Genomic DNA, 22,337 nt, shown 5'->3' on the forward strand with positions numbered 1-22,337 from the left:
AACCTACTGTATTAACCTTTCATTTGTTTGTACTTATTAGTACTTATACCTTATACGCGCGATTGTTATAAGCAGTTAACACGTTATCGGATAGCCGTTTTTCATTGACTATGTACGACTGTAGGTACGAACAACACAACTGCGGCGATTAAATCGAAAATTGCCATCAACTTGCCGGCTTGTGGTTTCTTATCATATACATAAGCGTCTTAAGAAATTTACGACGAACCGTTGTTGAGTCTACCAATGGCTTATTGGGGTTTGTTTGTTCAACATAAATTTTGTTTTTGGAAAAAGCTAGAAAAGTAATCTTTAGATAAAATAAGAAATATAATCGTAGTTGGCCACGGTGGGGCTCAACGTGGTGATGAGCCCTTAGTCTTCGGTTCTAGATCAATACGGCAATATATATATATATATTATTGCTGGTGTATATGAATTATATATACATATATTAATTCTTATACACCAGTAATAGTCGGTAGTATAATTACTAGAGGTAACCCTCTAAATACATAATTGGTGCGCTGCCACTCCACTTTTAATTTGTAACGGTAACTCTCTCTCTACCTTTCTCTCTCATTATAATCTTGACTACACGTGTTTTGTCCTCTAATATTACAACAATATCACTGTTATGCGTATATGCGCAAGTGTAGAACGGCGTGTGATGTCACTTGAAGTTTCGCGCAGTATTTTCATGCTACAGGGAAGGTTATGCAATGATAGACCATTAGAGAATATCTCTTACATTCTTATTATATACAGGTCTCAAATACTGCCAAATACACGTTTAACTGCTAATTCTGTCATACATTTTCGAAATAATCCTCAGAAGTAATTGTAACTTATTGTACTATGTGATTTATGATAGGTATACGTTACCATTTTGTTGGAGATGTTTATGTGGTGGTCATCAACTTCATCTTCATACGGTCCAGCTGCCATGTTCGTTGGCTGGAAGTGAGTTGATCTCACTGACGACTGCCTGTTGCCCATACTTGCATCGGACACTAACAAAGAAAACCTAGAATAAAACAAGTTGGCAAAGGTAATGATCGAATGCAGTCTGTCGGAGTGTGTGTGACTGTGAAAGCCACTCAATGGGAATTTGGAATAGAATTACTTTTCGCTCGTGAAGTGGAAACTTTTCCCTTAGTAATTATATAAGGTAAAAAACTTAAATCGAAATCCAAGACTTGATTTCAGCATGAATAATCATTGATTCTAGATTCAACGAAATTAAAAAAAACGACATAGCTATCGGTCTTGTCCCAACATGTTTAGGTTCCAGCCATTGAGTGAGAATTTAAAAACCACTTCATTGCAACGTGTAAAAACAGATGTCCTTCAGTTTAAGGCCAACTATGCACGACAATTGATGAAGAAATTTTGCGAATATCAGTTACTAAGATAAAATCACTCGGTAGTAAGTATTATTTGTTCGTTTGTTTAGTATGAAATTACCGTTCGCACTGAAAAATTCTAACATTATTTTATAAAATAAAATATGTTTAAATAATCGAAGTATTGACCTTTTTTATCTATACGATGGCAGGAAGCCATCCCACGGCAAGAAAATTAATGCCTTTGTAGAATTCTGGGGAAATAGACTCAAGAAACTATGTAAAGGAATTATGTGCTGCTTCTATATTTTTACCACGTAAAAAATCCAAATCACGGAAAGATGATAGTCGAATGGGGCCAGTCTGGCGAGTGCGAAGGAAATGATTTCTAAGTATTGGCTGGTATTCGTCGGGGTTTGTTCTTCAAGTCGGAATTTTTCTCGGATACGAAAAAACTAAAATGCACGGTGCATCCATTAGCACTACCCTCTCCAAACACAGCATAGAATCATCTTTCCTTTTAAAGCCGAATGAAAAGACAATTGAAAGGGAAATAATGAAATGTTGCACATTTTATTAAATCTTGAATTTCTTGCTGTCATGTGAAAAAGTTTTACTCTGAAACGTCACACCAAGGTGGTTTTATTTTAATTCAAAGTAGTCAATATAAGTACAAAGTAAAACCCCTATCATCTTGTGGAATTTGTGAATGAAATGGAAATAAAAACGCACTATGAATACTATACGAACAACTTTTTTTATGCCGAGGTACCCAAGGGATAATAAAGTTTTCCGTAATGTACGGATTATAATATTCTTTAAATATAATAACGAATACAATAATGAGAATTTTTTATAAATTTACCAAATAAGTTTACCAAGTGAGTACTAGACACTGTTCTAGTTATGGTTTCACCGTATGGATTCCGGGCTAGTGTGGCAGCTCGGAATAGTGCCCGAGAATTGTGACCATGTAACACGTAAGAGAAAATATTCTTTATTTTTGACTCGGTTAAGATTTAAGGGGGCAGTTGACGGACTGCTCGTGTTTATCTTACAAAATTTAGAAGGAACCTGTTAGTGCAGCTTAAGATGTTCTTTCTAGGGTGCAATTTATTGCAGATCTCGATTGACCCAGAGCGTTTAGCAGGTTCCTAATAGATCTTCCTGAATTAGGTCAGTATTTCACTTCTAAGATATTTAAAACTAGATAGCAAATTTTTGTTAGGTCATTTAAGTCATAATCGAACATACTTGTTTACATATGTTAATGTCGTACAATCGTTCGTTAGTGCCCAGCCTTACAGTAAAGGTATCGATAGGTACATTTGCTTATAACTGCTTTGCTTTGCTTATATTAGCTTTAGGCGATCTTCGACTCTGACCTTGAACTTTGCATTTAGCGATCACCATAATTGCCCCACCTGAACAACAAACCGCAGACGTGGAATAAATTTTACATCTTGTTTCTCCGACCATCACGAACACTGTCTAACCCAGTATACGTAATGGGTTTATGATAATATTATTAGCATTTGCATATATCCGTTGATGGTCTGAGGTGAGATGAAAACAAAAAAGTACTCCTAACGGCCGTGCTCAATATACTATCTACAGATAGAGATAAATTACTACCTTATTCTACTGTCAGTAATAAGCTGTCAATATTCTGAATCTGTCCCAATATACCGGATAAGTCATTTTTGCCGCCTTATATTGGGACGCATGAAATGCAATTTCCATACAAACATCTACCGCCGGTAAGCTATACGTCGTCCCATTGACTGCGTGTACGGATAAGATGAGTTACCGTCGATTATATTCGATATTGGGACAGAAAAGTCAACAATAGTTACGATTTTTATCTCAAGTAGGCCACAAGCGGAGATAGACTTAAGTCATTTTTCTGAATTGGCACCCTGGCCACCCTTGGTGATGACTTTTTTTTATAAGAGGGGGCAAACAGGCAAGTGGCTTACCTGATAGAAAGTTAAAAGCAACCCCCCCATGCACAATTGCAATTATTGAGGTCCAGAGATCATGTGATGTGTTGCTTGGTCTTTGAGATGGTAGTATGCTCTAAGCTCAATGTCTATACAGTAGAAAGTGTCTCAATACCGAATTCATGATCAAATGTAATCCGTCTCTTTTATGCACAGGTACGAAGACAGTGACAAAACACTGTTGATCAGAGATTGAGATTACGTAACGATGAGTCTCTTTAAGGGGGCAGATGATTCCACAAAGGTGGATGTGTGGTGCGAAATATTTTCCGTGAAATACGGTTGTGTGGAATTCCAGATACCAAGGTGATGATGATGCGTGTAAAAATTTTTAAATTCAATAGACTAACAAGCTTTACTTTTTATTCTATGAAAAACCTAGGCTTACACAGATAGCTCAAAAAAAAATTAAACACTTAACTTTTGCCTATAAATTCGGCTATATCGACTACAAATATATTCGTACCTCAAAATGGGGTACTCCCCCCGATATCAATCACAATCGTTAATGAACGTAACAATTTCCTTAATTCTAAGAAATCTAAGGAATCAAAGAAGTTGTTAATTCATAAAAAGGCATAAAAGACACGGACGAGTAAAAATAGAAGGACTCCGCGCCGTGATATTTGCAAGTGAAGCACCGTTATGCTAGTGTGTGTGCGGTTACGGGGGATACCAGTTACACAATTTTTTCTCCCTTAAATAATCATACATGGTCACAAATACTTATATAGTATCGTTTTTACACTTTTTCATAACGCACGACGGCATTTTAAAATATTTTATGTCTACGATGACAATTCTCATAATGGCCGCCTATCGGCCTGTAGTAGTGTAAGTACTACAAGTAAGCGTGGGGCTATGCATTTACACGTTAATCGGCTTGTTTTGGTGCTACACTGTTATGTAAGGTGACACGGAGTCGTTTTTTTTACTAGTCCGTGATGAAAGGCAATTATATTCTCAAATATGATTCTTTTTGATGTCATTATGTCATAAATGGCGCTCTGAGAGATAAGAAGCGGCGCAAGAATCTCTTCCAGCATTCCTTTTTGCGCTCTTTTTAATAAAATAAACAAATGAGTTGTGAGCTACAAATAGCTATCGAATGGTATTACTAATGAGTAGCTACAACACTAAACTGTATTATACTCAACCTTATTTCAGTATTGTCACTTTTCTGGATTGCCTGTTACTCCGCAGCAGAGGAATCCACATCAAAATATATCAATATTGCCTATCAACAAGTTTCAGTCTGACAAAAAAACGCACGAGTAAGAGATACCCACTTGTTTTAGACAGACGAACAAAAGATTCGGAATGACACTGAAAAGTAATTTGTAAATTGTTACCAAAAATGAACAAAAAAAAGAAGGTCCTGTTAGAAATGAATTTTCATACTACCTAGCCGGCTGAACGACGTTTGTAATAACTAGATTTTGCACATCTTAATATATATAAATGACTTGACACGTTGTTTGTCCGCGATGGACTCCTTAACTAATGAACGGATTTTAATGGGGATTACTTCATGGAGTGCAGTTTGGTCCAACTTGAGAGATAGGGAAGTTTTATTTCGATTTGGGATCCATAATTATTTTTATTTTCAGTATTTGTTTTGTATGGACATATTTTCTATGGGAGAATTTAGTAACGCACGGTTTGACAGTTCCGCTGTGAAACAATTTCATTATAACAACGGGGAGCAACGGGTTTTTACGAAACAATTCTTGATGTTTTTAAATATTATTGGCAAATTCCTATATAACAGTATTTTTTTATTATCTACAGAACAATGTCTGTCGGGTCAGCTAGTATTTGTATATAATAAATGACGCGCTTTTCGCCTGATTGTCACATTACTACAATACCTGGTTGGAGTAAAGAAAAAAGTTACTAAATATACATTTTGTGCATAAATTGGCTGAACTTTAATAGTGCTGTAAAATTCTGCACGCAGTTTTACAGTTAAGCTTGAGATCAGTATGTAAAAGTACGTAAATATGTAAGTAACTACAGTCAATATATTAATAATATCTATTCCATTATGAAATTAAACCGTATTCTAATGGCATAAGTCCGTGAAGCAGTTAGATTATTCAAACAGATTATATAAATGAATAACAATTAATCTAATATAAAATGTTTGTGAATAAATCTTGTGTTTCGTACATCTCTCCAAGATTAATGTCACTATTTAATTCTGTACCGTAAAGTTGTTTTGATAAATATTTCTTCATTTATTCATTGAATTATAAATGCCCATCCTTCGCTTTATAACGACCACTGTTATCGCATAGGTATAATGACATTATAGTCTATTTTATGTATCATGTTTTAGAGATTACACAAAATAATATCTTGGAAAGACAAGTTTGATTCATTGGTTTACATTATTCCAATTTTCGTTTTCACACATCACAAAACAACGTATTTTTAAGGGTGCTGTATCTGCTAACGGCCTTGAGTGTCTCGGCGGAGCGAGATGTTGTCCCCGCACATACCGCGCCCCTGATATTCGCCCAACTAGCCGCGCGGCGCGTCGCCCTGCAATCTACGTGCTAAGGTACGTACTCATATCGTACCGTTTTGGAAACACCGCGCAAGGCTTTAATATAAAATTAATAAAATTGCATAATGATATAATTTCTATCGCAACATTTAAAAAAAAGAAAAGTCATATAAAGTGCAGGTGGTGAACAAGAACTGATTAATTACAAACATCGTATTTTGTGAACATTAAATTATGGCGTCCGTAGGCTACATTTACCTCAAAGGAATAATATGTATCAGTGTTAAAATTAAGATAAAGAATAAATAAAAATGTATTTAATTCTCAGGTGGGCGTCCGGATGTCTCTAAATTCTTGTTCACATAAGGTCGAGCACACACTGATTAAGTTTTAATCTAGCAATCTCTTTTTTCGAATACCGCACAAGTTCAGTGGCGAGGCCTCATAAAGAAGTAAAATGTGTATATTATTTTTTGTTATTATGCAGGAGAAGGTGAGTATTTTTGCCAGGATAACTAAAAAGCATAGAACCTAAGTAAAATTAGGTGATCACCCAAATATCCGTTGCGGGATCAATTGATTAAAAATTCGTTCCAACTGGAAATACCCAAACATTGCGAATACACAAACCTAGACATGACATTGCTTCTTTATATAATAAGTGATAAGACTTTTTTTTAATAATAAGTTTAATTGTACAATAGAACTTTGTAAACATATTGTTTTGATAAAAAAAAACCTGCTTAGTTTGTTACGCCCGTTCTTCACAGGTCTGAGGCATTCGTCTTGGAATGGGTGGTAGTTTTTGATTTTCAATAAGTGATGTCACATCCTATTTCGAATAAAATTATTTGAATTTGAATTACACATAGCTCATATCACTAATTCCTAGAAGAAAATTACAATCCGGCGTGCGGTGTGTGTCTAGCCTAAGAATCAGAATTGAATTGATTCTTGGAAATTGGAAAGGTCATACCGCGTATGCGGTGCGCGAGTAGTCACTTATGAAAACTGATACAGAGGTCTTAAAAAGGAAAAATAATATGTATCGAGTTACTGGTCCTTGAATAATTGAGTGCCTGCCAGTAGGTGATGTTGTCATCTAAGGCAGAGTTCAGGTAAAACGATAGAGAATGAGGGTGTGTGTGTGGCGAGTGAAAGAGAAGACAGAGCTTTCGGTGGCTTTCGTTCACTGTGGAAAGGCTTAAAAGGAAAAGCGTAAAAGACTTATTCAAACTGGGGGTCATCAATACATAGAGCGGAGAAAAAGTTGTGACTGAAATTTACCAACTCTCGCACTAGACAGCGTGGTCCACTTAAAACTACAGCAAAATGTGCTCCTAATATATTTTTTTTTATTATCCTGGTGGTCCTGGAGGGAAGTTGATGACGCCAAAGTAATGAAGGAAAATTAATTGGAGTTCTTGTAGGTATTAAAAGGTAGGTAGGTAAATTTGATTTATAGAGTGCCTATGAGTTTGTTTCTTTTTTCTATTTAGACCTGCGATCGGTCCTCAAGACTATAATCATGGAGTTGTTGTTGGCTAGGTGGAGCCACTGCCCCATCTCCCCTAAGTTGGGTAGCACATTGGCTCTCTTGAGTCTTCTAATCAGATGTTGCTGCAAGAGCATACTGGATAGCGGGTTTGGGTGAGTCTTTTTTATGGCATAGGAGGACAAACGAGCGTACGGGTCACCTGGTGTTAAGTGATCACCGTCGCCCAAAATCTCTTGCAACACCAGAGGAATCATAGGAGCGTTGCCGGCCTTTTAGGAAGGAGTACGCGCTTTTTTTGAAGGTACCCATGTCGTATCGTCCCGGAAACACCGCACAAGGAAGCTCATTCCACAGCTTTGTAGTACGTCGAAGAAAGCTCCTTGATAACCGCACTGCGGAGGACCGCCACACATCCAGATGGTGGGGATGATATCCTAAGTTGTTGCGTGTCAAAGGTGGAATTCGGCGGCAGGAATCAGGTTAAACAGCTCTTCGGAACGTGATAAATGCGGTAGAAGACACACAGTGAAGCGAAATCTCTACGCAACGCTAAGTGATCCAGCCGTTCACAGAGCACTGGATCCCCGACAATTCGAGCTGCTCTACGTTGCACGCGGTCAAATGGGTCGAGCTGATACTGGGGTGCGCCAGACCAGAGATGACAGCAATACTCCATGTATGGCCGGACCTGCGCTTTGTAGAGCGCTAGAATGTGGGCCGGCTCGAAGTTGTCAAACGAGCCCTATAGTTGATTGAGTATCGTTTTACTTCGTCCAATATGGTTGGGATTTCCAGATACTCATGGATTTCCGAATTTCGAGCGTACCAAGGCGCTGATGAAAGTATCCTTAGTATACTGTTTTGAGCTCTCTGGAGGCACATCATGTTTGATTTGCTGGATTGCAGAACAGTTGGATTCCATGAGTTTGTTATCACTTTTTTTTGCTGGAGAGTTAAGTTAAGTGATCACCGCCGTCCACACTCATGCAGTGCCAAAGAAATAATAGGAGCGTTGTCCTTAAATTTTCTTTTGTCGTGACTGGCCCTCAGGATTTCTATGTAAATAGATATGCTCACGTACCTGATGCCTAGAAGCCGTATTCAAATCCAGACATTTTTATTCCAAGTTTTAAATAGTTAATGATAGGCAGGGTCATCTTATCGGAAAATTGAATATGACTTAATATGAATTACCTACATCCGAAGGCTGACCTCAAGTAAAAATACACGTCACAAACGAGTTAGATTTGACATCACGACATTGACAGTAACCTGTCAATGTCGTGTGCAAAGTGTGTCTAACTTCAATATACAGTGAAGTATATTGAAATTAATTAAACGTCTAGAATCTAGATAGAGCCTCTTGCTATTAGACAACCGATGAAAACAGGCCGGGTTTATTACTTTAGTGTGCGTAACAAGCTACGTCTTACACTCGCGATTTGTATGTCATCACAATCTATTTAAACATATAAATGTTATATATTGTATATAATATTGCATATTTTTATTTAAAAAGAGCACAAATAATGCAATGATGGGAGAGTTTCTTGCGCCGCTTCTTCTCTCTCAGAGCGCCATTTGTTTCCGAAGCGGTATTAATCTCAAGTATATTAGAAATGACATCAAAAAGAATTCTAAAGGAATCAATTTTGAGAAAATAAATGCCTTTATGCCTTTAAGAATTAATTATATATTTGACCCATTTACACAATGTAGCTCTAATAGATAGATACATACAAAATACACAAGAGGGCTATTCGCGCTATTTATAACCTAGGTCCTAGAGAATCATTGAGAGCAAAATTCAAAGAAATTAACATCTTGACTATTGCTTCTCAATATATTCTTGATAATGTAATGTATGTTCATAGGCACATTAAGTGAATTTGCCAGAAACAGTCATAACCATAATGTTAACACCAGGAACAGACATAAACTGATGATGCTTACTACTCGGCTTAGTCGAGTTAGTAAGTCTTGTGGGGCGATGTATATGCTTTTACAACAAGATCCCAGAAAATGTTCAAAACAAAGGTGTTACGTTATTCAAAAGAATTGTTAAAAAACGTTTGTGTGGTAAAGGTTACTATAACATAAATGACTTTCTTAATGATACCACAGATTGGGAATGGAGCGACCGCCCTCAGGCTATTAAATAATAAGTTTAATTGTACAATATTACTTTATAAATGTTACTTTAATTGTAAAACATATTTTTGATGAAAAAAAAAGCCCGCTGAGTTTGTTGCGCCCATTCTTCTCAGGCCTGAGGCATTCACTTTGGAATGGGTGGTAGTTTTTTTTGACTTTCAATAAGTGATTTCACATCCTATTTTGAATAAAAATATTTGAATTAGAATTTGAATTTGAATTTATATTCATCAATACATTATATAAATTTATAAGTGTTTGCGTAGGGTAGGGCATACATTCAAATTAAATTGAAATGCATGCTTAATCGCATAGTAGATTTAAATAAAACACTTTTATCTACACCCATGTTTTAAATCCTCTATTAAAGATTCTGAAACAGTTAGCTTACTGCTTACATTAAAACAGCCAGTCCTTAGAAACCTAATGTCATCCATTACGGATTATATACAAATAAACGAAGTATTAATGAAAGAATTATTTATTTTCATAGTTTTTTACATTTTGTAAAGTGCACCCAAATTCGTGTTTTAATACCCCTTATTACACAACAGTTGGATAAATTACTATAAAAGCAGCTCCTTAAGTGCTTGCATTTTCATCGGCTATTAAAGTATTTTCCGTAACATAGCACGACCGTATTTGGCGATGTATGTAATGACAGTGAATCATCATCAGGAGTAAGTATTCACGCATTGTTGCTTAAGACAAGAAGTCATTTTGATAGGTAGGCTACCTATAAGGTATTCCCTTCCGCGTCTGTCCGTCACTCAGATACCTGTTGTACAATAATTATTGTAAGACAGGGCGTTTTGTACACCATTGAAAGTTTATATCTAGCTACTTTCTGTTACCTTCTTGACAAATCTGTTTCGTTTGAATCCTTTTCATGTATGTTGCTCACGTCAGTTATAGCCTAAAGTACCACTACTGGATTCTGCAGGTCCGTATTTTTTTGATAAAACTAATGTTAATTAACGTTAATGGAGTATGCAATGTATTAGTGATAGGATGCCTATAAAAATTAGCCACAAGTATCTGTTATCTGAAGTAATTTTTTGTTTTTTTAATAACTTGTACGTCATTTTAAAGGAAATTGTGTCAAGAATTAAAAAAAAATATGGTTACCAGCTCTCAGTAAGCCGCAACATGAAGGTTGTCACGTGTAAACAAGTACATTTTTGTTGATAATTTGTAGTCTTCTGTTTTTTTTTATAATATAAGTTTTATATTTACTATTTAAGATAAACCATGTTTTCCAGTTAAAAATGGCCGAAACAGAGGTTGCTATGATTTTAATAAACGATTCTTGCTCCAGGTACGTATTATTTTATAGAAAAGGAGGACAAACGAGTGTGTATGCCACGAGTTATGTTGCGAGGTGTGAGGTGCAACCTTCGTCAGAAAATTAATTATACTAAAATAAATTACAGGTACTTACGGCCGATTTTTACAGGCATCCTGTCGCTAATACATTGCATACTCTCTAAAGGTTAATTTAAAATTAGTTACATCAAAAAACACGTACCAACAGAATCGTGTGGTGGGATCTTGAAATATTACTTCATACATACTTTTCGGCCGCCTTCTTGAAGGTACTGAAAATCAGTGTTGGTCCTGTGATTATACCCAACTAATATGCTGAGAAGCAAACCTTTTGGACAAAATACTGCAAACACCACCTTATTATGTTGATATAGAATACGCCTTACTTTTTTTTTCTTTGGTTCTTAATGTATGCTAGTTTTAAATAGATTAGGCATGTATATTATTCGTAATTATTTCGATAAGTTTTTCATATTTTTTGTTATTATATTATGTAAATGTTTACCCTGTATTTGTAGTGTTTGTTCCAAATAAACATATACTTACTTACCTACATGCTCGTCACAGATCCTTGATTCAACTCCTCTCAGAGAACCCTGGATTTATTTCCATTTAATTCATCGTAGCATAATTTTGGCTTAAAGATATATTTCTGTTGCCGAGTGACCATAAATAAGAATTTAAAACCATAAGCAGCGATGTATGCGACGCGCAGGTCAGCACTGAAGATGAGTCTTAAAACTCGTTTGGCGATGCGCCTGGTGACGTCAGCGGAGGCTGTGTCGGTATATAGGAGATGAGCCGGCGCACATCATACTATTGTGACTACTGTGACAGTGCGTGACTAAACAATTTTCTACTTGAAATGCTGAAATTCGGAACTATTTTCGCGCTTGCCGTGAGTACCTACCTTGACATTCTTTACCTAGACATTTATTTAGAGTTATTCTGATGGTTATTCAAGAAACATCTAGAACAATGCTTACATATTATGCATGGTGCATATGATTTGCTACTTTTAAAACATAAGTCTTCACTGTATTTTATGTAAGCCCTTTTAAATAAGGAATACCGATTAATATCTAAAAATCAGCCTACAACTACACAAAGTTATAATTGGGTAATACCTTGTATAATTTAATATAATTCTGTGTAAAATTAGAAGTAATTTTAATTACTTTATACCAGGATTAGCAGAATTTGTCAGGCAGATCATCACCAAACTAAGTTTTCACATAAGATTCTAAAATCCAAGATTCTAAGATTCAAAAATTCCATTAAAAACCTTTACATATTGAGTATCTCTCTATTTATTTGACTTAAAGAAACACTTCACATAATATTTGTCAACTTAGGGAACAAATCGCAATCATTACTAGGTACTATCCGTTAAGCGGTTTATTTGTAAGACCCCGAACTGCGTTGTTCAATATTGGTAGCCTGGGTTTGTTCTTGTAAAATCTTGGTTGTTATTTGTAGTATGCAAGCATTGTTACTCTCTTTCGCTTATCTAAGTAAGTTAACTAAGCAAAGAATATAACTATAGGCATTTTATAAGAAAATTTTATAAATAATTATGCAACTGTTTTTGTCACAGATTGTTCTCGTTTAAAAATATAATATAACTGTGACAATATTTATGAAATTATGGACCGCCAACTGTTAAGCCTTAGCAAATTAGTTAACGGGTAGTAAGGTGTTTTATACTGCTACTAGCTGACTCAGCAAACGTTGTATTGCCATATAAAGTAATAAAAAAATCAATAATTAAAATTTTTTGGGTATGAATAATAGATGACGACCGATTCTCAGACCTACCAAATATATCGTACATAAAATTTATCGTACTACAATAATCATTATATTAGATTGCCATCTTGCAACTCTATTGCATATCTGTGGTTGGAATAGAATAATATTAAAATCGCGATACAAAAATAGGTGTTGATCGCAGACGGGTGAAAATTTGAGATTGTATGTATTTTTTAATGCTGAATCATAATAAAAAATTTTTCAAAAAAACAAATATAAAAAAAATATTTAGAGGTGGGATTTTAGGGGTACTCGTTGGCCGATTCTCAGACCTACCCGATTACACACAAATTTTCAGACAATTTGGTTGAGTCTGTTGAGTATTTTATATATACAAGATGTCGAATATTCCAAGGATGTGATATCATCTGACTAGATGGTGGAGGTTATAATATTATGCTTCTTCTTCTTTGGCACTCGCCTTTTCCCGTTACACGGGGTCGGCTTTTCCAATTGTGAGTCCAGTTCCCCCGCAGACGTATTTTTAGAGGGCAAATTTGCCCGATAATAGTAATAGTAGATAGTAATTTCACTAGCTACGGCACCCTCCAGATCGATACACAATAATGCTTACACATTACTGCTTCACCGCAGAAATAGGCGCCGTTGTGGTACCCATAATCTAGCCGGCATCCTGTGCAAGGGAGCCTCACACTGGTAAATGGTATTCCTTGATATCCCTCTGGACATCCAGGTAGTCTGAGGTCTTTCTCTTCCCCTCTTTATTGTAGCCATAGAAAGGCACTTCCTCATGACACAATCCTTGGTTCTACGCAATACCGTACCATCTCAGCCTAGGCTCGCTCATTTTGTCCGTTATCTTTTTAGAAGCTTCCCCTGATGTACTCATTGCGAACCTTGTGTTTGAGTGTGACTCTTCCTACCCGTCGTGGCATATGCATTTCTCTTGTGTGGAGCCTTTGCTCATGCGTCTTTTTTGATACCCAGGCTTCGCTACCATAAGGTATTGCAAGTCTAACACTCTAACAGCTATTTTATAAACCTTGCCCTGAGTTCTTATTGGCATTTATAATATTTTATTCTATATTATATGTCTCAAAGTAAAGAGCGTAGTTGTAGTGCCGCATTATCCATCAGCTGAACGTCCTGCTCGTCTCTTCCCTTATTTTCATTAATAATAATTTTATATATATTTAAAAGCTACGCCCGCGTATTTGTTTTGATTTTATTTGCATTAGCACTTTTTCCATCTACTTACGAATTATATTGATTATAATTTATATATATATATAAGAGATTCCCACGTATATAGTCACTCATCACGATATCTCTGGAACCATTAGGCGTAGAGACTTGAAATTTGGTAGGAATATTCCTTTCGCCGAGTAGAGGTCAGCTAAGGATTTTACGAAATTCCACCCGCAAGAGTTTTTTTTGATATGATCAGAACAACGTCTGTCAGGTCAGCTAGTAATTTATAATACAACAGTAGATATGACTAAATTATAACCTATGTAAAACAAGTATACTTATATTTACTTATTTTGTACAAATATGAAATTCCTTTGGAGGGCGTTATTAAGTCAATACTTATTACCTTCAACCTTTTACCTTATGAAAAGCCGTAAACCCTTGTTATTCATTTGTTCTATCAGATATCTACTTACTTATACTTACTACAGCAATAATTACTTAAGTACTTCACTTAGCTATGTCAGCAATAAATTTACTTTTATCGGCATATACATTAGGGTTATCGTGTTTTATGAATTCTATTCTGCGATGAAGAAACCAAACACACAAATTCAGACTAGAATAAATAAATACTTACAAAACACAAAATTTTCACTATTATTTCACATCAACAATAAATTTGGATAAACTTTAAATACATCTTCAGAATAATACAAGAATACTAAATAACTGTTAATGTCTAATCTATCAAAAGTCCAAAAAATAGTAGAATAAAAACTCGTTTCTCTGCCATTTAAACCACAGCATGTAAAATATACAAACTTACCTATAGTAATAATTAATTTATTTGATTCTGACACTTTTCTAATTAGATTATGTCACACAGCTGACGATGAATAATCCCCAACAATCCAAATACAACATTTTAATTGCAACTCACACAATTCTTCATTGGCCGCGATAACATAGGATTAGGAACAAATTAGGATAGCATCCCCACCATCTGGATGTGTGGCGTGTCCTCTTCAGTGCGGTTTTCAAGGAACTTCTGCCACGTACAATCAAACAATGGAATGAGCTTCCTTGTGCGGTTTCAACCTTCGAAAAAAGCGCGTACACCCTTCTAAAGGCCTGGCACTCCTGTGATCTTTTGTGTTGCAAGAGAATGATTACTTAACGTCTGATAATACTACGGAGTCACCTACGCCCTACGGTGTTTCTCAATTACTAAGTAGATAGATATTTCACAAACTGAACCTGAATCGTTCAATCCTCATATAACTCATTGTTTACATTAACCAGACATTGTTCCCAGTTGGCTCTTAGTTCGCTTTCCGACCAAGCCATCCGCCATCCATCGTAGCACGCGACAGCTGTTGTGTCACATAGCCGCTCCTATCTGTCTCCAGCAATAAGCAAATATTTCATAGGGATTTAGTGTCTCCTTCCTACTTCCGTAAATAAAGTTATTGGAAACTCAATGTCGTAATAAATGCTGTTGAATTTACATTGCCATGATCAGTAATATTAGCATTAGCTACTTCAAGGTCCACATCAACTGGCAAAATATTATTTTTTTAATTAAATAATTGTTAAAGAATGGAGGCCGAACTCGCTAAACGTAGCCTGGTAATATTACTTTATTTCCTACTAAATGATTTAGAAAGAAATGAGAATTTCTAATGAATTTTGCAATTTCGATTAAGTTTATGTTGTTTACCACTATAATAAATTTAACTTAAAATTCGTAGAAAATTGGAGTTCGTTCTATAGCGATATTATATGCCCACTGAGATTCTTTAAGTATAATAATTCAATGGATGTGTGTATTTATTATTTTTATATAATATTATTTTTTTATACCCAAAATGGCGTCTCAAGTCCTTATAAATAAAGCACTCGATTTCTTCATCATATATTTTTGTAAATAATTTTAATACTGACGGTAATTCTAAGTATTGTATTAGGTCCTGTAAAATGTGTTAAATTTCAATTTCAGTCTTGCATTGATGCGTGTGAAAAATCACGGTCAAAGATTCTGCTTCTTAAAAATAATATAATTCTTTCGAGTTTTTCTTGCTGACCGTACATCCTAGAACTGTCGTTCGAGCCAGGTTCCGTGTTAGGTTGACCGGGTTATACATTACGGTAAGATTCTCCTCGAAGTGCCTCTACACGGCACTGCAGCTTTAAATACAGCGCCTCCAAATGCTGGAATGATTTGCCGCCACCTATTAAAGATCAAAAAGTTTGTTATCATTTTAAAACAAACTGAAAGATTTTCTATTAGAGAAACAAAAGTGTTCAGAGGCATGAAAATAATAATAATCAGGAAATAATTCTCTTTTTTTTTTCTTCTCTTTTTAGTTTCTTCTCTTTTTGTAATATTTTTAAACGGTCACTTTTAAGACCTATAACAAAAGGTACCATGTTGTCTACGGCTGCTGTGAACAGGTCAACTTGGTAGGTACCTACTGAAAATCAGTGTTGGAAATTGGGTGATCCTTATTTCAATTCCAAAAATGCTGAGTGGGTGTCTTTTTTATGACATCCTATTTTTAATTTGTTAATTTTACTGTGTATATAATGTTTTGTGTGTTCATGAATAAATGCATACGTAACTTTACATACGTAATAGCTATAGGTAAAGTAAATAAAGCGTAGTGTGTTTTTAGGAGTATGCACGTGTTCCTACAGCTAAAACACACAACAGTTGTGATATTTCCGAATTATAAACAAGTACAGCCAAATAAGTAGAAACTAAACAGGAAAGTAACTCATTAAATAATCACATTGCTAGATATTTAGATGAATTTCTAGCCTTCGGGATATATTACTTATATAAAAGGTATGAATAATTAATAGATAGAGATTTTGAAAACATTTGATTGAAAACGAAAAATGAATTTAATCCCGCAGATGGAAAGCAAATAAAAGAGTTCCCTTGGAAAAATCGTCTCCTAATTTTCGCAAAAATAGAAAGAAAATAGTTTAGTAAGTATATTTATTCAGTTCAAATATTAATATACGAAATACCCGTTCATAAACATTATTTATAAATGAAACCTGCATAATAATAATATGATGTCCATATGATAAAAAGTCCTAATTTAGATAATTTATACGTCTAGATAGACTATGACAGCTGTGAAAACATCAAAAAATATTGAGTTTAGAACTAAACTATTTTGAGCTATCCACGCACACTAACACAAAGTGTCATACAAATCGCGAGTGTAAGACGTAGCTTGTCACTCACACTAAATTTATATTCCTGGCCTGTTTTTATCGGTTGTCTAACAGCAAGATAGAGTCTATCTTATACTATAAATTATTTAAGTGTCCTAATTAACATAAAAAAATAAATAACTTGATTGAAAAGTAGTTTTAAACATCGCAATGTTAAAAATTAAGTTGAGCGCATCATACTTCACATTAAAATGTAATTATTTTTTTACAATATGATCCGGGTATTCTTTTGTCTGTTTTTTGGAGATCTGTGTTTCCCGAAGGTCAGGAGTAACCGGTTATATATCATACTAACGTTATGATAAACAATATTATTATTGCCTTATAATATGTATAAATTATTCGATTATTACGCCATATATTCTGGTGTAAGAAAGAAGCAAGTTTGGCAGTGACTACTTAAGTAAATAATACCCGCTTTTCTTCCCGTTTCATTAAAAGTATTTATTATAATAACTACCCTTTTGACCTGATTTCACCCACCCACCTCACTTTCTTAGGTTCCTTGGAATATGCAATGCATCTTAGATAATCAACGGCCGGTTTCAATAACGTATCACTAGTTACGGATACATTTCTATCACCGTTTAATGACAAGATCTTATCTATCCATAGTTATGTGGAATATAGCCGTTCCCAATATTCAGTCTATCTCCCGTTAAGCAGGCCATACTTGAGATAAAAAATCGTAACAAATAAACTTATCGACGGTAACTCATCTTATCTGTACACGCTGTTTGTCAACGGGAGGACGTATAACTTACGAGGGATAGAAGTGTGTATGGAAATTGCAATTCACGCATCCCAATATTATCCGTATCTGTAATTGTCATTAATATTGGTTATAAACGGTGATAATGATCTATCTGTAACTAGAGATACGTTATTGAAAACGACCGTTAGTCCAATGCTTTATGTCGATAGGTTATTGAATCGACAATCAAGTCACAAGTTATGTGGGTTCTCTCAGCATCTTCTACCGCATTTATCACGGGGAGTGCTCAAAGGAGCTGTTCGGGTTGATTCCACCACCGGACGTTACGTGTAAAGTACCATCCGCATCACGTAGACGTCTGGCATTCCACAACGGCGGTCTCCCCGAACAGATACGGTATGGTATGGTATAGGGGCTCCTGTTTCCGCAATTAAACCACTAGCATGGGTCCATTTTGCGTGCAGTAATGGCCGGTTACTCCAACCAGCCCAGCTCCTTCCAGAAGTTCAGAACATTCCTGGGGTGTTCACAGACTTCTTGGAGCGACCTTGTATTGGTTAAGGTTTTTGCCCGTTGGTTGGCCACCCCCGCACATTCCAGGATTACGTGAGCGACCGTTTTGTCTTCGGTCAGACAACCTCTGCACTTAGGGTTGTCCGTTACGCCGATTGTGAAAAGGTGTTTGTTTAGTGATGTGTGACCCGTTAGGGTTATGGTTATGGTGGGCACCATTATACGGATGTCATGTCTGTTGAGGCTCATAGGTCTACGTGTCAGTTTGGGCGATAGTGCAGGTATCGCCACCTTCGACTGTCTACAGCTTGAGACATTCATCCATCGGGTGTTGTGTAGGTCGTTGTTGAGAGAGCGTATCCATGAGCGCATTTGGCTGAAGGGCAGTGGCAGAAGTGGCAATGGACGGAACAGATACGACTTAGGGACCTTCGAGAAAAAAACATACTCCCACCTCAAAGGCCGGCAACGCATTTCTTGACACACCTGTTGTTGCGGATGTCCATGGGCGGTTGCCTCACCTCTCCCCATCCCGTGAGCCTCTTGCCCGTTTGCCCGCTCTCATATAAAAAAATGTAAATAAGCGTAAAAGGATAGATTCCTCTACCTCTAGTAAGTTAAACTAAGGATAGATAGGTTATTGAAAACGGCCGTTAGACATCTAGATTGAGTTTCTAGCTGTTTGACAACCGATAAGAACGGGCTGAAGGAATATTAGTTTAGTGTGTGTGACAAGTTACGTCCTCACTCTCGATTTGTTTGATACACTGTGTTAGTGTTCGTAGATTGTTATAAATAGAGGTTAATTCTAAACTCAATTTTTTTGGACGTTGTCACGGCTGTTATAGTCTATCTAGACGTATTAATGATCTAAAGCCCAAGTGCCCAAGCTTGAACTGCTGGCGATCTACCTCAAAATTGTTAGACTACGATCGATCGGCTCTGAGGCTTCAAGTATTTGTGATGAAGGATTATCGTTTAGGTAGAGTGTCACGATGACATAGATATTAGTTTTGCGCAAAATATGCATTTTTTTAGTCAAGGTAAGTGTAAGTCAGCTCTTATATGTCAATGAAAAAACTCATAATTATTATTCAAAATTGCGAGTTTATTGGTTCTTACAAAACAAACGCGTTCTAAAGTTCTAAGCTTAACTAATAGTGACTTTGGATGTTGAAGCATGTCCTGAGCATACTTTTCATAAGATGATACGTAACTACCGATTTTAGTTTATTATATCGGATTTTTTTTTCGAGATCGACTCTAAAAGCACTCGCGATCGACCTGTCGATCCCGATTTTGAGCACCCCTGATCTAAGGCAAACATCATTCGTTCGCTTTCAAACTTAGCCGGATTACACTTCGTCGCCAATCGCCATACTGTAATGTATTCAATTTCAAACTTATGTCGAATCACTCGACGTTTCATACAAAACAAAATTTTAATTTTTACTTAGGCAGTCCCACCTCTTATTAAGTAGTGTTTACATCCTCTTTGATCATTTTAAGAATTTTAACATGACATATTTTTACTTTATAACTATACAATGTAATCGATAATAAGTCTGTGACCTAAATCAACATGACATTGGCATATCATTACGTATTATTTACTCTGTGGCTTCGTGACCGCACTTAACATAATCCCCAACAGTAATACATCCTTGATTATTGAATGACTCAAACTTTTAGTTGGATATTATAAAAAGAAAATATATTTTTTTACCTTACATAATTAATACCTCTAAATAGAGTCTCTTGCTGTTAGACAACCGATAAAACAGGAATAATACTTTAGTGTGCGTGATAAGCTACGTCTTACAATCGCGATTTGTATGACACTTTGTGTTAGTGTGCGTGAATTGCTCAAAATAGAGGTTAGTTCATACGGAGTCGTGCTAAAACATGTATTTTCCAACAATTATGCTAATTACGTTCACACTTAAACGTTTTGTGTTTCAAATCGGTCAAACCCATTCCTAGATGACAAAATAACGTTATCAAATTTAAATAACAAAGCTAGGTGACACCCAATTTACCGTTTCAAGTAAAAATTAATAATATCAAAATATTTATCTTGAAAATTAGACCTTGGATCTATATCGATATAAGGCCCTAATAATTCTGAGAACTATATTATCTTGGTAAAAAGACGGCGTCATCCCCCGATAAAATATATAAAGTACCGATTTCATAACGGTGACTGAAAGACAATTGCAAGTTGATTGCGAATTGAAATGCCTTCTGGAATACAGATCTTAGGTGTTCCGCTTCCTTTTTTTGAAAGAGGAGGACAAACGTGCAAAAGGAAACATGAAAGTAGGTGATCATCACCGCCCACATTCTCTTGCAACACGAGACGAATCACAGGAGTGTTGCCGGCCTTTTAGAAAGGTACCCATGTCGTATCGTCCCGGAAACTCCGCACAAGGATGTTGATTCCACAGCTTGGTTATACGTAGAAGAAAACTATTTGAAAACCGCACTGTGGGGCGCCACGTGCGGATGGTGGGGATGATATCCTAATTTGTGACGTATCGTGCGAAGGTGGAATTCAGCGGCAGGAACCAGGTCAAACAGCTCTTCGGAAAATTTCTCGTGATAAATGTAGTAGAAGACACACAATGAAGCAACGTATCTACGCAACGCCAAATGATTTAGCCATTCACACAGGACTGGGTCCCCGACAATTCGAGACGCTCTGCGTACGCAATCAAATGGTTCAAGCTGAGACCTTATTGGTGGTGGTTATTGGTGTTCTATGGGATTAATATCCGCGCTTCTTGCTGGCCAGCCCATAACCGTAATAACAACTTTGGTTTCAACTCAGGTTTAATTTATAATGCCCGCAGTATGACTGCTGGCAAATGTGCTTATGGTACATCCATACGCGTCTCCCCACATCATCCATGAAATACTACCGTTATTGATCTTTTTTCTATGCAGCACCCCATCTATCTCATGCTATACAACACGCCGTTTTTCTTCCGTCGTTACTGTAGTAACATTTTATTTTATTTTAAGTTTTGATTATGTTGAATACATGCAGTTCGTAGCAATATGCTACTCTCGTCAATTATGTGAATTTTGAGGTTTTGGGAACTTAAAGGTATGACCAATTTAAGTGCTCACGTGGAAAGTTACAGCGCGTTTTTCGATGATTAACCTATTATCTGGTTTATAAGGCCTCAAGCTTCGATCTGGCAATATTTTTCTAATTGTAGAATCGCTCACAGGGAATCCCCGAACCTCACCGAGCCGCTGCTGCAGTAAATAGAGATATAGTGACGATTTCTTAGAAAAATTTCCACAATATTGGGTATCTTGCCCAGACTTAAATTGATCCAGGACTCATAAAATTTAAGTATTTACCTATGTTTTTCTCAAATTAAACAATTATAATACTAAATATTTTAACATACTTATATAAGTTTAAGTTATCACATCGGCGTCTCGAGAAGTACATATTTTTTTTCTTTATTGTTCACAATTAAAAGTATTACAGAGAAAATACATATAAAGTGACCCACAAGAAACTATGTAAGGTTTATCCGTGGTGACGAGATCGGTCTTAATTACTAACATTATTATATTAAATTCTTATACTAATAATATTAACACGCCTTATATATACATAATTACATTAAAAATTGTTTGGTTATTAAATACTTTGCCTTTTCCGGTTTTTTCTCAATACTTTCTAAAACGTTTGCTGGAAAACCATTTAGTGTGTCTGGCAATAAATACTCCCATTTCCGCCTACCATAATATGCATTGTTACACTTAGGTAATATGTATGTAATTATTGTTAATTGTATTAAAATGACGCTTGGAAAATAGTAAGAGCACAAACTGTTTCGATTTTTTGGATGAGAAATGTTTGTAGAGGTACCTAAATGTCACAATTCAAAATGTGTAAATTATACGCTATGATGCAACATTGCCATATTTTGTAGCAAGGTTATGAAAATTAGCACATGTCTGTATGCTGTTATAATTCTGCGTTATGCTGACGTCCTAGACTAAAAATTTGTCATCCGATATCGTCATTTTT

General features: G+C 35.9%; 2 protein-coding genes across 12 annotated transcripts in view; one reads left to right on the top strand and one right to left on the bottom strand.

Annotated features, from left to right (window-relative positions):
- The window catches only part of LOC126970757 (uncharacterized), a 25,787-nt gene extending 11,249 nt beyond the window's left edge, over positions 1-14,538 (bottom strand). Inside the window, exons 1-3 of one of the 10 annotated variants that reach the window (XM_050816901.1) lie at positions 11,386-11,569; positions 11,042-11,111; positions 886-1,013 (exon numbers count right to left, since the gene is read on the bottom strand). In XM_050816901.1, coding sequence (XP_050672858.1) covers positions 886-999 — 114 coding nt within the window. In that variant the 5' untranslated portion in view covers positions 1,000-1,013; positions 11,042-11,111; positions 11,386-11,569. Of the gene's footprint in view, positions 1-885; positions 1,028-1,256; positions 1,278-4,506; positions 4,656-8,440; positions 8,491-11,041; positions 11,112-11,385; positions 11,570-14,443 lie in introns of those variants that run through there. The other 9 variants (XM_050816862.1, XM_050816910.1, XM_050816873.1 and 6 more) reach the window with 9 other exon arrangements.
- Positions 11,571-22,337, top strand: part of LOC126970690 (uncharacterized) — a 27,426-nt gene continuing 16,659 nt past the window's right edge. For both annotated transcript variants that reach the window (XM_050816778.1, XM_050816786.1), the window contains exon 1: positions 11,571-11,737. In XM_050816778.1, coding sequence (XP_050672735.1) covers positions 11,705-11,737 — 33 coding nt within the window. In that variant the 5' untranslated portion in view covers positions 11,571-11,704. The remainder of the gene's footprint in view (positions 11,738-22,337) is intronic.

Source organism: Leptidea sinapis, chromosome 1 (assembly GCF_905404315.1).
Source record: "Leptidea sinapis chromosome 1, ilLepSina1.1, whole genome shotgun sequence".
Classification (NCBI taxonomy): Eukaryota; Metazoa; Arthropoda; class Insecta; order Lepidoptera; family Pieridae; genus Leptidea; species Leptidea sinapis.